The 15162-nt window shown below is 37.9% G+C and overlaps 1 protein-coding gene across 2 annotated transcripts; it reads left to right on the top strand.

The window, feature by feature from the left end:
- The first annotated feature begins 10507 nt into the window (after positions 1 to 10507).
- Positions 10508 to 12673, top strand: LOC4335902 (glutathione S-transferase TCHQD). 2 transcript variants are annotated; one of them, XM_015780361.3, is made up of 3 exons: positions 10508 to 10683; positions 11475 to 11685; positions 11794 to 12673. In XM_015780361.3, the coding sequence occupies exons 2-3, from the start codon at positions 11477 to 11479 to the stop codon at positions 12380 to 12382; spliced, it is 798 nt and encodes a 265-aa protein (XP_015635847.1). In that variant the 5' UTR covers positions 10508 to 10683; positions 11475 to 11476; the 3' UTR covers positions 12383 to 12673. The 2 variants fall into 2 exon arrangements, with proteins under 2 accessions (XP_015635847.1, XP_025880900.1); XM_026025115.2 differs by lacking the exon at positions 10508 to 10683 and adding an exon at positions 10742 to 10946.
- Positions 12674 to 15162: the final 2489 nt, after the last annotated feature.

Genomic DNA, 15162 nt, shown 5'->3' with positions numbered 1-15162 from the left:
TTCATCTCCGGCTAGTATTACTGTATGCTAGCTTCTGAATTTTATTTGGCTGCAAGTTTGAATGCATCAATTAAATTGAGTTAGCTGTGGCCAGATCCAGTGATAGTTCAATTCCTTTTTCACTTCAAAATCTGAATCCACGTCTGTATCAAAAAGCTGTCCGTTTGATTTTCTTTTTCCTATTTGGAATCCATGTAGTATTCAATTTTTTTCTTTCCACAATCAGAAAACACCCTAGCCCAAATAACTCAGACATGCATGCATGCATATTCGTAATGTATGTGAAAGATTAGATTACTTTCCTATTTTGAGATTTTTTTCTGATAAATCTACACCCTTTAATTTAATCCATTACAATCTAACGGTATAGATTTTTCTCTTTTTCTCCGATTAATGTGGGAATTTCTAGCCCCTAAAGCGAACGTGGTGCCTCCTTTCAAAGCTGTTTTAATAATATAATAGATAGATATATTATTTTAAATAAATCACTCATTGAGTATATATTTTCTATAAATAATATATATATATATATATATATATATATATGACATAACAAGTAGTGTGGAAACTGCTTGATAGTTTCTAGCACATTAACACTTGTTTGTGGGAGTCGGGTGTTGCTTGCTTGGCTAGCGTACCCATCGTGTAGTGGTGGACACACCCACTAAGCAAGGTGGGTCGGCCGGTCCAGCTACGGTACGTGTCGCTCCAACCTTCTAACCTCATTTTTAGTCATATTTCTAGCACATTAGTCATCTATCCATTATTAAATAATCACTTAAGTCAAAATATTTTAAGTAGGAATAAAAATATTTATGAAAATTAGTGACTGAATTAGTACTATTTATGTATAAATTGTACCATTTTAACTGTCTATGATTTTGGCCATACATAAAATTTATTTTTCTATTTCTTTAGCACATATTATAGTCTATAATAAATAGTTAAATTGATAATGTCATGGTTACGGATACCCCAATACTCTAATCATCCGGTCTACGAGTATCACTCGTCGACAGATAAATATATCAAAAATCTATTTTACTACATGAACTATTTTGGTGAAGCACTTAACCCGCTAAATAAATTTTCATCTCGTTTTATATCCCGAACTGTTGAAAGCGGTTTCCCTTACTACCTAACAATATTTCTTATTTTTTATCTTTTTATATATAAGTCATATTTGCACATAAATTTGGTAGTTATCTCTTAACATTTTGTTTATAATTTTATCACTATTTACGTATGTTTGGAAGCATTTATTTTGAAAATATTTTGATACTTGATAATAGTGTCATTTATGGCTTTGGACATGTTTTAAATATGAAAATTCCCAAATGCCTATAAATTTGTTTTTAAATAAATGATTTTGTGTCCAACAATTTTTCATCCCTGGTTCCCGGCATAATCCGTCCATCGTCTCTCATCTTCGTGACCATGCCTACTACCTCACCTATCTAACTCTGACGATTGTTCGACACTGCTAATCTTCGTTGTTAACTTGCTCGATGTTCGTGCGGTGCGTTGTCACACAGGTGTCGTGAGGCGGCGACTATGATTTGTGTGTGTTTGTGCCATTATCTAATTAGGGCTAACTATTTGCTAGATGTTGTCCTATCTGTATTTTAAAGCTACATCCGTCACTGCCGTCATAAACGTAGCCTATCCAGGTTTGATTCCTAAATGATGGCAAAACCTGAGTGTTTCACAATTGTTATATGTGCATCGGTTTAGATGTAGAGACCGATATACCCCCATTCTTAAAAATAGAAAGAAAAATGATAGTAGTTCGTGTCATTTCCCGATAAATTCGCGGTAAAAACTGGAGTTACGCGTTTGATCGGCTATTCGGCGAGCGATGTACGGGGTTTGGTGCTGGTTGGTGATTCGGCCGCGGGGCGCCGATCTCCTTGGCTCCTACAGTGTGGTTAACGAATCCCTTGTCGCCTTCCGCGCGCGTTAATTCTCACTCACTTGTCACCTGTACTCTTTGCTGCACTATTCTACTGTACGAGTAGTAGATACTGGGTGGAGTGGACTGTACCACACTACCACTGGAGCAGTGTGCTCTTTTTTTTTTTTGGCATAAAACTGGAGCAGTGCTCCCTCCCTGATAATCACTGGTTGCACCACAAACCAGTAGCTAGCTTCCAGGCCAAATCAAACATTAGCTATACTCATATTGAAAAAAAAATACTCATATTGCATTTGCAGCGAGCCCGCGAGGGCGCGAGAAAGAAAATCGCACGCGAGTCGTCGGTGCAGCGCGTCGTCCGCGACATGGACCGATCATGCGACCGTCGAATCCCATCCCATCGCCCCCACGCGCGCGCGGCAGCAAACCAGCCAACTAACTGCATGCCCAAACCTGGCCTCGTCTCGCTACGACTTGGGAGAGGAGATCGATCGATCGATCGATCGGTTGCCGTTTGCCAAGTGCCAACCAAGTGGCCACAGCCGCGTTGGTCGCGTTGCCTCACTTACTCGCGTCCCTCCTGACATCCTCCCTCTTGCGCGCGATTCTCTACATGCATAAATACAATATAATACTACAACCGAAAAAGACAGGGTTATACGATGATCAATTGGAATTTTTGACTTTAGTTATATGATGATCAATATTAAACAGAAGGAGCATTTAGGATCTAAACAGATGAGATACATCCCATTCCATCTCATCCTAGATTTTTTAAAAAAATTTAGAACAGAGTAGTAAGGGATTATTTGATTTGTGACCATATATTGCCACACTTTGTCACACCTCAATTTAAGCATCTTGGATTAAGTTAATCATGTATTTGTTTCATTGCCACATTTGTGGCAAGATTCTTTTTTTAACACTTTAGTCCCACACATCATTGTATCATGAAAGTGTGGTAAGTTTGTGGATTGCTAACCAAAGTGTGGTGCTAAATTTGTTCGCCTAACCTTAGGTAAGCATAGCAAGAAAATTATGATAAATCGTAGACAATGTTAAGTACCCATTGTTTCGCTTATTGGCAGAATAAGTCAAACGACATATTTGCGAACGAATAGTAATTTGTGAATAAAATTTTTATATACATGTTCAAAAACAAAGGTTAAAAAATAAATTTCGATGAAAAAAACCTCAAAATCAGCTCTAAATTTAAAGTTAAAAATTTAAAATTTTGCTAATAACAATGAGTATAAGCGAAAAAGTATATGAACCAAACAAGCTCTAGGTGAGTCGCATGTACGCCATCCTGTGGAGGGGGAACAGCATGATTGGCTCGCGATGAATGCAGGGTGACAACCAGCCGCCGGGGGCCGGCAGATTGGTCGATCAGGCGCCGGTGGCCGCGTCGGTCGTGTTCGGATCATCAATTCATCGCGGCAAGATGTGGCCCATTCAGAATTGAATTGAATCGGCGGCGACGAGTGACAGGCTGACAGACAGCAACGCCGTCAGTAAATCAAGTGAGCGCTAGTGTAATTAAGTACTACTAGTAACACACCGTCTACAATTTCTGGATCCTGCTAATCATGAAAACCCGAGGTGAGCAAGCAGCCAAAAGCATTGTCCGATGATGAACTGAAGTCTAACCCACCGGCCGGCGCCTCAGCATTTGATGCGAGGCCATGATTGATTTGATGGAATAATGATTGTTCCAAGCTTGCGGTTGGACATTGACGGCTAGTGTAGATACGGGAGTGAGAATCCATCGGTGGAAAGCCCAGGTGAATCTTGATCCAGCCCGTGAAGATTACAAATTACTTGGGCCCAATGGGGAAAAATATGGATTTTTTTATTTTTATTTTATTTATTTATGAGTAAATTTCAGTTTGGGCTAGGTATTTTGATCATGTTTGCAACCTGTACTAGGGGTAAGTTCATGTTTTCACTTAACACCATACATATTGACAAGCTTTTTCACTTTGGACCGGAGTGAAAGATTTAAGTTGCTACAGTGGCTCTGTCCATGGCATGCAAGCAGGAGGTGGTGGACTCCACGTCTCCACCTCCGTTCTGCGTTGCCATCTTCGATCTTCCCTGGGTTCTAGTAAATCGACAGCTCTAATTAAGAAAGTCTACAGCAAAAGTAGTGTCAAGCAACTCTGTGGTCAACACCAGTCACCAGGGCGGCGATAGACAGGTCATCGAAACCCTCAACAGCTTCATCAAGCGGCATGACTTTTGTCAGTTTCATCAATGGAGAACATCTCGCATGATGCTAGGATTGAAAAGAGGAGGGAGTCATGGGTACTTTATTTTGTGGTTTCTTACGGAGTTTGTTAATTTTGGGTTACTTGATTGATTTTGTGCAAATTTAGCTACTGCTCCGTTGCGATTGCTGCGTGTGTAGTTATTGGTTTAAGAGAAGTGATTTATGTGCATTTGAAGAAGCAACATAGCAGTCTAAACTATTGACCCGGTGCAAAATGCAAAAGCTTGCAAATACATGTGGTGTTAAGTGAAAACATAGTTCAATCCCTAGTCCATGTTGCAAGTATGGTCAAAATACATGGCCCAAAGTGAAATTTAAAATATATGTGTGTCTTAATTAACATCTATATGAATGTGGATAATGCTAGAAAGTCTTACAACCTAAAACGGAGGTAGTATATATCTACACCCCTTAAAAAACGCTTATAGTGTTTTCCATGGCGTGGCACAAAATCGTTAACGCGTACTTTCTCTGAAAAAAAAACTTCTAAGGTTGAATAGCATATTTTAAGATTTATCTCCAGAGATTTTTTTTAAGAAAAATAAAGGAAATACTAAATATCATGTAGGGAGGACCGACCATTTTACGGACGGCCTCTTTACCGCCCTCCCAAAGTCCAAAGCCAAAGAAAGATAAAAGAGCCACCTGCAAAATGGCTAGCCCTCCTTCACGTAGCCGTTACCATGTGCCAACCAACGTGTGCTACATTAAAAAAACATCGATCTCTAATAATGTGAAAATAAATTTATTTTTATAGATATTTTAATAATAAAAAAATAAAAAAAATATGGCCAGCTAAAAACAAGTACAATAAGCTTATCCAGTAGGCTCCAAAACATTTTATATCATCTAATGTGAAGGAGAGAGAATCAAAGAAAGAGAAAGAAGGAAGCGAGCGTCAAATTAATCGCCGGGCAGAGCACAATCCTCCATGCACTGCAGCTCAAGAGCAAACTGCACAAGCGATAAAGCTGGCATTTTGCAGGCCCGCATCAGCTCCATCTCCTCTAATACTCCGTATTGAACTAACTAAAAAAGGAAAAAGTTGTTAGTAAACACTGTTGCATGTATAAAATGTACTCCCTCCGTCTTCTAATATAAGGGATTTTAACTTTTTACTTGCATTGTTTGATCATTCGTTTTATTAAAAAAATTAAAATTATTATTTATTTATTTTATTTGTGACTTACTTTATTATCTAAAATACTTTAAGCATAACTTTTAGTTTTTTATATTTGCACAATATCAAACAGTGTAACTAAAATGCCAAAATCCCTTATATTAGGGGACGGAGGGAGTAGCTAATTATTGTACACCCTACTAACTTTGTATTAGAGCAGGTACAATAGCAGGCTATAAGCTAGCTATAAATATATTTTAAAGAGATAAAGGAAGAGAGAGAAGAGCAGTGGACTACATATCTGTAGCCAGCTACAGCACAGACTCCAAGACGTAATGTGTGTATAACAAGTAGGACCAGGTATTAATAGTATAGTAAACAACTATTATATGAATTGGCTATTACATTACGTATAGATGATTTAGAGTTAGTAGTGAGCAAGTTTAATAGTATAGCCCACTACAAACTCCAAATCATCTATAGCCAATGTAATAGCCAATTTATATAATAGTTTCTTACTATACTATTAATAACTGGTCCCACATGTCATATATACATTATGTCTTGGAGTTTTTGCTGTAGCCTGATACTCTTCTCTTTTTTTTATTTCTTTAAAACTAGCTGGGTGGCCCGCGCAATTGCGCGGCTAGCACCTAAACAAAACATATTTTTTACTATGATTTTACTTAAAATTTATTAATTAGCTATCTCATTGTCTTAAGACTTCGAAAGACCAAACCTTATCATCCATGTGTTTCTAATTATATAGTTTTTAAAAGTCACACCAGCTACTACCCCTTATGTCATCTCCTTCTTTATTTACTTGCTTGATCTACCGCTATTTCTATTCATTCTTCTTGTAATCTTTAAAAATTAGATCTTATAGTTTTTAAAGTTTATAGTCATGTTGAGTTTCGTTTTTATAATTTCTAGATGTCTCGTCAAACGTTGCCATTATACTCCTCTACGGCCCGTCCACCGTCTCTTCTCTTTATTGTCATTGAGATTTAAAATTCGAACATAATTATCGTTTGGGTTCATTTTTACTTCCTACTTTTCAAGAAGTCTCACCAAACCGTCAGTGGCTTTGCCATTGTACTCCTCTACGGCTCACCCGCTCGCTCCCTTCTTTATTGCCATTGAGATTTTAAAATCGAACATGATTATCATTGGTTTTTTTTTACTTTTTAGTAGTTCCGAACCTTTAAAAATTAGACCTTGTAGTTTTTAGAGTTTATTGTCTTGTTGGGTTCCATTTTTTATAATTTTTAGAAGTCCCATTAAACGATATCACTATGCTCCTCTGCGGCCCGTTTACCGCCTACTCTTTATTGTTATTGTGATTCTAAAAATCGAACATAACTATCGCTGAAATTCATTTTTTATTTTCTAGAAGACCCGTCAACCATCGGCGGCTCTGCAACTATACTCCTATACACCCCGCTCGCTCCTTCTTCTTTTTATTGTCATTGATTATCAATGGTTTTTTTTTAACTTTCTAGAAGTCCCGGCAACTGCCTTGCTTGTTTGTTTCATGGCCTGCCTGTCGTCCCTCCTTTTAATTGTCATTAGGATTCTATTTGGTGTTTTTTTAACAGTTTTTATATGTCATATCAACCGCCACCACTCTACTCCTTTATAAGTCTGTTACTTAATTTATCTGGTAATGTGTTTTAGATGGTCTTTACTCTCAATAGTCGTTATTTTTATCACAAATTTTAGTTATTTATAAATTATATTCCTAATTGAAATCTTATTTTTCTTCTTATAATTTCAATTTTTTCCTAAATTTTAATTAATATCGTATTTTGTTCTTTTAATATTTTTATTTTTTATTTTCAATTTCAGTTGTTTCAAAATTTTATTCCTACTTGAACTCTCTTTTAATTTTTCTAATTTTGAATATTATTTTATTTTTTATTCTGAATTTTAATTAATCTCGTATTGGATTTTAAATTGTATTCCTACTTAAACTCTTTTTTTTATTTTTTTTTCAAATTTCAGACTTTATTTTTATTTTTATTCCGAATTTTAATTAATCTCGTATTAGGTTCTTATATGGACTCTTCTTTTAATAATTTTTATTTTTATTTCCGAATTTCAGCTATTTTAAAATTGTATTCCTACTTGGACTATCATTTTATTTTTCTAATTTTAGATTTTATTTTATTTTTATTTCGAATTTTGATTAATCTCGTATTGGGTTCTTGTATGGAAACTTCTTTCAATATTGCTTATTTTTAATTCCGAATTTCAGCTATTTTTAAATTGTATTTCTACTTGAACTCTCATTTAATTTTAGATTTTACTTTATTTTTATTCTGAATTTTGATTAATCTCGTATTGAGTTCTTATATGAACTCTTCTTTTAATATTCCTTATTTTTAATTCCGAATTTCAGCTATTTTAAAATTGTATTCCTACCTGGATTATCCTTCTCTTTTTCTAATTTTAGATTTTATTTTATTTATATTTCGAATTTTGATTATTCTTGTATTGGGTACTTATATGGAAACTTCTTTCAATATTGCTTATTTTTAATTCTGAATTTCAGCTATTTTTATATTGTATTTTTATTTAGACTCTCTTTTCTTTCTTTTTCTTTTTCTCCGATTAATGTGAGAATTTCTAGCCCCCACAGCGAACGTGGTGTCTCCTTTCAAAACTGTTTTAATAATATAATAGATATGTTTATAGCTAGCTTATAGCCTCCTATTTTACCTGCTCTTATAGCTGCCGATAGTTGGCTGTACACTCGGTGGCTCGTGAAGTCGTGCCGGAGGCCGTCCCCCGCGCATCTGTGCGCGGATCAGCGTGCGCGACGCGTGGCGTGCGGGTGGGCGGCACGGCACCGAGCAGGATCGAGCTAGAGCTAGCTGGACGCGATCGCGATCGCGATGGGAACTCGTCGTGATGATGAGGTTTTAAGCGTCACACGCTTTTGGCTGCTCCCGCGTCTCCGCGACCGGAGGCCCCGCCACCGGAAAATCGCTTGGATCACGCGCGCCAGTACAGAAGAAGCTAGCTGCTCTGATTTCTGTGAGAATAATCACGCACAGATATGCTCTGATTGGTCCGAAGCTGCCCGCAAGATAGCAAGATGGTTTGGTTTGGTTTGGTTTGGCTAAAAATTAAACGATCTGTACGTAGAAAAGTTCAGCACGTCAAGTGAAATTTTGAAAGCATATGTCGTCAAGTGTAGAAAAAGTTCGCCAGCAACTCGGTTTTTAGATAGTTGAAAGTCTTCCACGAAATTTCTGGGTTAATCTTCTCCAAGACAAAAGACGAGTATTTGCTGCGCAAATAGGTAAATAACGTCCCTTTTGACCTCACCAAAGTTAGACTAGAAACTCATATTTGTTTTTATGCGATTACAACTTTTGATCTCCACCTTAATTGAGGTTGCGTTCAATTCAGAGGACGAAGAGGGAAAAATACATAATTTTCCGCTTGCATATTTCCTGAACTGAGAGAACAATGTGTTTTTTTAAATGCTCTATAGGAAAGCTATTAAAAAATATTAATTCATTTGTTAAGTTTAAAATAATTAATAGTTAATTAATTATACATAATAGCTCACCTCGTTTTTCATATCTTATTAATCTTCTCCTTTCTTCTTCCTCAAACACCCCTTAAGTACGTAACCATATTTATTGAGACCAAAATTTCATATAGACTGCACAACTTATTTTCATATAATGTTGTTCCAAAGGCTAAATAATGAACCAACCCCCTCTATATTTTAAAATTTTAATGTTTCACTACCATTTCGAAAACACTCTTTTTCCCAAAAAAAAAAGATTATAGCATCCCAAAGAAAATATATATAGTACAACATCCCCTCATTAATAAAATTATAGGGGGGGTCATTAAATAATCGGTATTGAAGGGAATTTTTGTAAAATTTTAACCGAGAGGAGGTAGAAGATTAAAAGTCAACTTTTTTTTAGATAAATTTTGAACCCTAGAAATTGACTTGTTTTGGGAGTAAGGTTAGTTTACTTTGAAGTAACTAAAGTGGACCGACCAAAATGAGGTAGTACTACTACCTAATTCTGACTATATTTCAACATCATTCATTTTTTGAAAAGTTTAGTTCGACAATTCGTCTGTGTAACAAACCCTCTGTAATTCAGGACTTGAGTTTCCACTAAGCATAAAAAATCAGAGCTCCATCGGTTGACCTAATAAACTAAAGCAAAAGCCAAAATTTAAATTTTCAAACTTGAATTTAAAGTTTTTTTTTGGAAAAAATTGAATTTAAAGTTGATTTTAAGATATTTTTAACGTAATTTTTTCCAGTATAGATTTTGTGTCACTATAAACAAATATAAAAGCTTTACCTATAAATTAAATTTTATTTCCTAATAAACCGTTTTGATTTATTAGAATATACGGGCGACCAAGCTCTCAGAAACAAGCCTGGATAGCAAACGTGTGCCTTGTGGGGATCAAACCCTGGGTGCACGCACCACGTCCATTTGGATAATCAACCCCCCACCGACCAGAGAAAACCAGGTGGAAGTTTGCAATTGCAACACACCACGCCACACAAGCATCAAAACCAAAGAGAGGGTGGAACACAGGAATGACAACCCAGAAAAAAAAAAAGCTTACTCCCTTCCCCAAAAGAAAAAACTTTATTTTTTTGTTTTTATACAACATTTATCTCTTCGTCTTATTTTAAAAAAAATTATAATTAGTATTTTTTATTATTACTATATAATAGAATATAAATAGTACTTTATGCATCACTTATTATTTTTATTGTTTTTATTCATTCTTTTAAATAAAACGAACACGCCTGTAATGATTTCATCCATCTTCAGTATGGATTTGCCGGCTTAATCTTCGAAGATGCTTATAGGGGTGAGTGTGCATACGTTGCAAGGGTATGTGTTGTACTATATAATTCTCAAAATAAAAAAAATCAAACAATGGATAAAGAAACCTTAGACACAGAGGCCGTGTTTAGTTCTCTCAAATTCTCAACTTTCCATCATATTATATCACATAAAAATTTTCCTGCACACGTAAACTTTCAACTTATTTTCAAACTTTCAATTTTTTTTTGAGGAACTAAACACACCCAGAGTAGAGTGACGAAGTACTAGTAGTATTTATTAACCACAGTTCAAAAACATCCAGCCAGGACGAGGAGAATCAAGAACAAAACCGCTCTCCTCTCCCACTCCCACCCAAGTGCAAGTGCTCCTACTACCCAACTGGCAACTGCTGCTGCCGCTGTACACGCGCGGACCCAAGAACGCGCCTCCTCTCACCGCCCGGGAGGAAGAAGGAAGAATCTCTCGCGAAGCATCTCCAGAGTCTCCCCCGCTGCCTCCGTCTCCGGCGGCTCACCCCGTTTCTGTGGAGGTACGGTTGGGCGGCCATCCTTCCTTCCTCCCGTTTCTTCTTTCTCTTTCTTCCCCTCGGCGTGTGTTGGGAGTTGGGAGAGGATTTGATGCGAGAGCAGTCGAGCAGACGAGTGGACTGGATGGGTGGGGTTTTGGTTGATCTCCGACTGGAATTTTGGCTGTTTCTTGGGATTTAGATTTGGTCCGTGTGTTGCGGTGGTTACGTGGAGCTTAATTTGGGGGGTTGGGACGAATGGCAAAGATCATGGAAAGTGGAAAGTGGTATTCTTTTCCCCCCCTTTCTTGCAGAGCGGTTTGCATAAGCTTTCTGATGCTTCTGTTCGTCCTGAAAGTTCTTTTGTGATTTTGCACTGAAAAGCATGCGTTTTGTATTGAGATTTGATCGGGGCAAAGCGTGATTGGTGGTTCTTGCCCCACTTTTTTAGGATTTATATGAAAAAGGCAGATCTTTTTTGGCCGGTACAATTGGTACAATTTAGTATCTTCTTGATAAACTAGCAGCGGAAGATATGCAGAAAATACGTCCAAGAAAGAATACAGACTGGATTTTCGATCAAATTGTGTTCGACAGTGCATGTTGTGCGGTTTTCTCCGCGTACTTGTGTACTTGTGTGGACACCAACTAGACCCCTGTCATGAAATTCTGTTGAGATAATGAGATTTGTATTTTTAATTACATAAACGATTATTAGTTTAGACCACTTGCAGTCTTGCACGCTTGTTCGTCATGTTCCACTGATAGTCATTGAGAATTTGTACTGATTGCATCTTTCTTTGCTGCTACTGCAGCAATGCAGCTATATCACCACCCGTATTCGCTGGATAGTCAGAAAGTGCGGATGGCACTGGAAGAGAAGGGTATTGACTACACCTCATACCATGTCAATCCACTGACCGGGAAGAACATGAACGTGGCCTTCTTTCGCATGAACCCTTCTGCGAAACTCCCCGTCTTCCAGAACGGCGCCCATGTCATTTATCGGGCCTTCGATATAATTCAGTATGTTTCCTCATTCACATCGCGGGTTCAAAGATGATGGCCATGTTTAACTTTGCTGATCAGGCATGACATATGAATGCTCATTTATCTGTTTCGATGTTGTCATAGGTACCTTGACAGGCTTTCGGTGCATTTAAGTGGTGAAATCGTCCCTGTGAACACTGAGGTTTACCAATGGATGCAGAAAGTTGATAGTTGGAATCCGAAGATGTTCACTCTCACTCACACCCCGATCAAGTACCGCACGTTTGTCTCCAAGTTCATACGGCGAGTGCTGATTGCTCGCATGGCTGAAGCCCCAGATTTAGCCAGCATGTACCATGCTAAGCTCCGTGAGGCTTATGAGACCGAAGACAAATTGAAGGATCCTGACATTATGAAGCAAAGCGAGGAGGAGCTGAGCAAACTCCTCGATGATGTTGAAGCACAGCTCAACAATGGCAAATACCTTGCTGGCGATGAATTCTCGCCTGCGGATTCGGTGTTCATTCCTATCCTCGCACGCATCACTCTTTTGGACCTTGATGAGGAATACATCAACTGCAGACCTAGGTTACTCGAGTACTACACATTGGTGAAGCAGAGGCCCAGCTACAAGGTTGCAATTGGCAAGTTCTTCGGTGGGTGGAAGAAGTACCGAACTCTCTTCAAGACCTCGTTCTTCCTTTGTGTCCGAACCTTGTTCAGGAAATACTAGGTGGTTCAGCAGACAGCAATGTGTACAGTGAATTCAACCTGAATATACGACCACTACATCTTGATGTGTTTTCTGCCGAGGGGTTGTGGTTGATGGCTCCTGATAGTTTTCGTTTTAGTTTGTGAAATCAAATGCGTTTGTTTCCTTATATGTCTCTCTGCTTGCATGCTCCTGTCCACAGCTCAGAACTTGTACATCATAATGCTTACACAATACATATACATTTTGGTTTTGTTTATTTAGCTCATATGGAATTGGAATATCTCTAATCAGGGTTGTTTCTTGAAACAATTCATGTCTTGAGTACCTTGTATTCTGTTCTATTTTCTGCTATCAAAAGGGGTAATTTTCACTGCAATGTTTTTTCTCTTTTGTATATTATATGGAATTCATCTAAATTTCTCTATCATTCTCTGTAATCCCCTCAATATTACTTCACCTAAACAAGACAACATCTATTCTCTTGCCCCATGCTACCATCTCTCTCAAACAATCTGAAAGGAATGACCCTTTTCTTCACCCAACTTTTCCCCTTTTATAATACAACATGTGCCTTTTTGGATATGGGTAAGAAGATCTCCACCCTGCATGTGCCGCACAGAACAGGTCAGTGTCATTCCATGGCCCCATTGTCATTGACTGTAGGTCAAATTGTGCACCACCATGCCATTGTTTGCACTTTTGCACTACATTGTCTATAAATACCTTGGAGCTGGAGACCTTGAACAATTGAGCCTTCTGGTTTCAGAGTTTCAGGACAAGAGTGAGCCAGGAAGAGGAAGAAAGAGAGAGCCTAAGAGCAGTGGGAATGGGAACATGGAGGAAAGCCTAAAAACCAAATTTCTTCCTCCAGCAATGGAGGTGGAAATTTGGTTTGGTTTTTTCCCGATGCCTCCCATTCCTATCGTTCTTAAGCACTTCTTCCTCTTCCTTTCAGCTCGCACGATTACTTTAATGGAGAAATTAGAACACATATTTTGGATAGCTTGAGATCTTCGAAGGCGGGATCGGAAGAGGAAGAAAAGAGGGCCAAGGAGCAGTGGGCATGGGGACATGAAGGAATGCTTAAGCCCCTCTCCAATCCTCGCATGAGATTGGAGATGGAGTTATGAGTTCTCCTGATGCCTCCCAAGCCTATTGTTCCTTGGTGCTCCTTCCTCTTCCTTTTGTTCGCAAAATATATGAACTGGATGCATAGCTTGGTGTGCTTTGTTCTTCATAGTTCATTTCATCCCATCTGTTCATCTGTTGGTTTGTTTCAGTATTTTCTTTGCTTTGTTCCTTTGGCATGTTTTCTTGCATAAGCATAGGATGGTAGCTTGGCTTACTGGTTTTGACTTTAGTATGTAAAAATTTGCTACCATCAGTTTGCTGATTATATCTGATATGACCTCTCTTCAGAGTTCAGACAAGTAAAAACATGATCATGACAAATGATAGCAATTAGAGAAAGTAGATGAATCAGAAAAAAAAGAATCCAACTTTCAACCACTCTGTTCATGACAAATGATGGCAATGATAACAAACAAAGATTCTGTTCATGCCAAATGATAGCAAACTAAGATTCCAACTTGCAATAGAGACTACTAGTAGATACACCAGGAAAAAAAACGAAAGAAAAACATGAACATGTTCCCGAACTCTGGAAGAACACAAAGGAAGAAGCAAATGTGGTGGTAATTTGTGGCATCAGACTGGTAACTGCTTGTCTTTATGATATATCCAACATTAACAACAGATCAGTGCACATGATCCTACATCACTCTGTTCTTGCATTCTTTAGCACATTTAGATCACTAGATGGACCTGGAGTTCTAAACAACATTTTCCCCCTTTCTTCTTCTTCCTTTGTGTGTATCTCTCTGGTTGTTTCAATTCCACAGGCTGTCAGAAATAAATTCTTCCTCTCTGAGAAGAAGAACGAATCGACCATGGGAGACAGCCGTAGTATTTCCAGTCCACAAAAATACAGAGCATTTTGCAGAAGGGACTCAACATAACAGCGTGATCACTCGATTACTCTCGTTAGGTTTCACAGGTGTTCAGTCTAAGCTGGTCCATCATTTGCTGGCGACTCTCAGGTATGAAGAATGCATATGACCATGAGATCAATGGCATCTACGATGAGTTAATTAGTATATGTTCATCTCGGGGACTTAACAAGATGAATTTGTACTGCCTAGTGCCTGCTGTCGATGTCAAAATTGTACTTTGTAGTTTTCTCCAAAAAAAAACTTACTGAAATCGGTTGGCCTTGTCTTCGGCCAACCCGGCAAAAAAAAGAGTATGTTAATCGGAATTCAGTCCCTGAAAGTCAAAGATATTATGCGTTTAAAGTGAACATGCTGTTGATATATGGATGTCATTTTGTCCTAAAAATGCTGTTTGTTCTTGCAAAGAGATTTACTAGGTGGCCATTTATCATCTTCTCCAGTTGTGCTTTAGAAGTGAAGTGTAGAACAAGGTTCTTGTTCTGAAATCCAGCAAATTTTGCCATATGAAATCATGAAACCTCTGACGAGAGCTTGATACTGTCACTCAAACATTTGGAAGTGAATGTTACTCCTAGTATGGCTACTTCACCACTATATCCTGATTCCTGAACACGTCTTCTTTCTTTCGTTCTTTCTTTTTTTTTCTTTTTTACCTTTCTCACGTGTATGTATAAGACTGAATCCATACTTAGCTATTCAACTCTCGGTGATTACTCTGTCAGATATAATTAGTGCCTCTAATGTTGCAGTCAATGTATTGCAGTTTGCTACTGATTTTTAATAATT

This window comes from Oryza sativa, chromosome 4, assembly GCF_034140825.1.
Source record: "Oryza sativa Japonica Group chromosome 4, ASM3414082v1".
NCBI classification, from domain to species: domain Eukaryota; kingdom Viridiplantae; phylum Streptophyta; class Magnoliopsida; order Poales; family Poaceae; genus Oryza; species Oryza sativa.
This window is presented reverse-complemented; position numbering and strand designations above follow the sequence as displayed.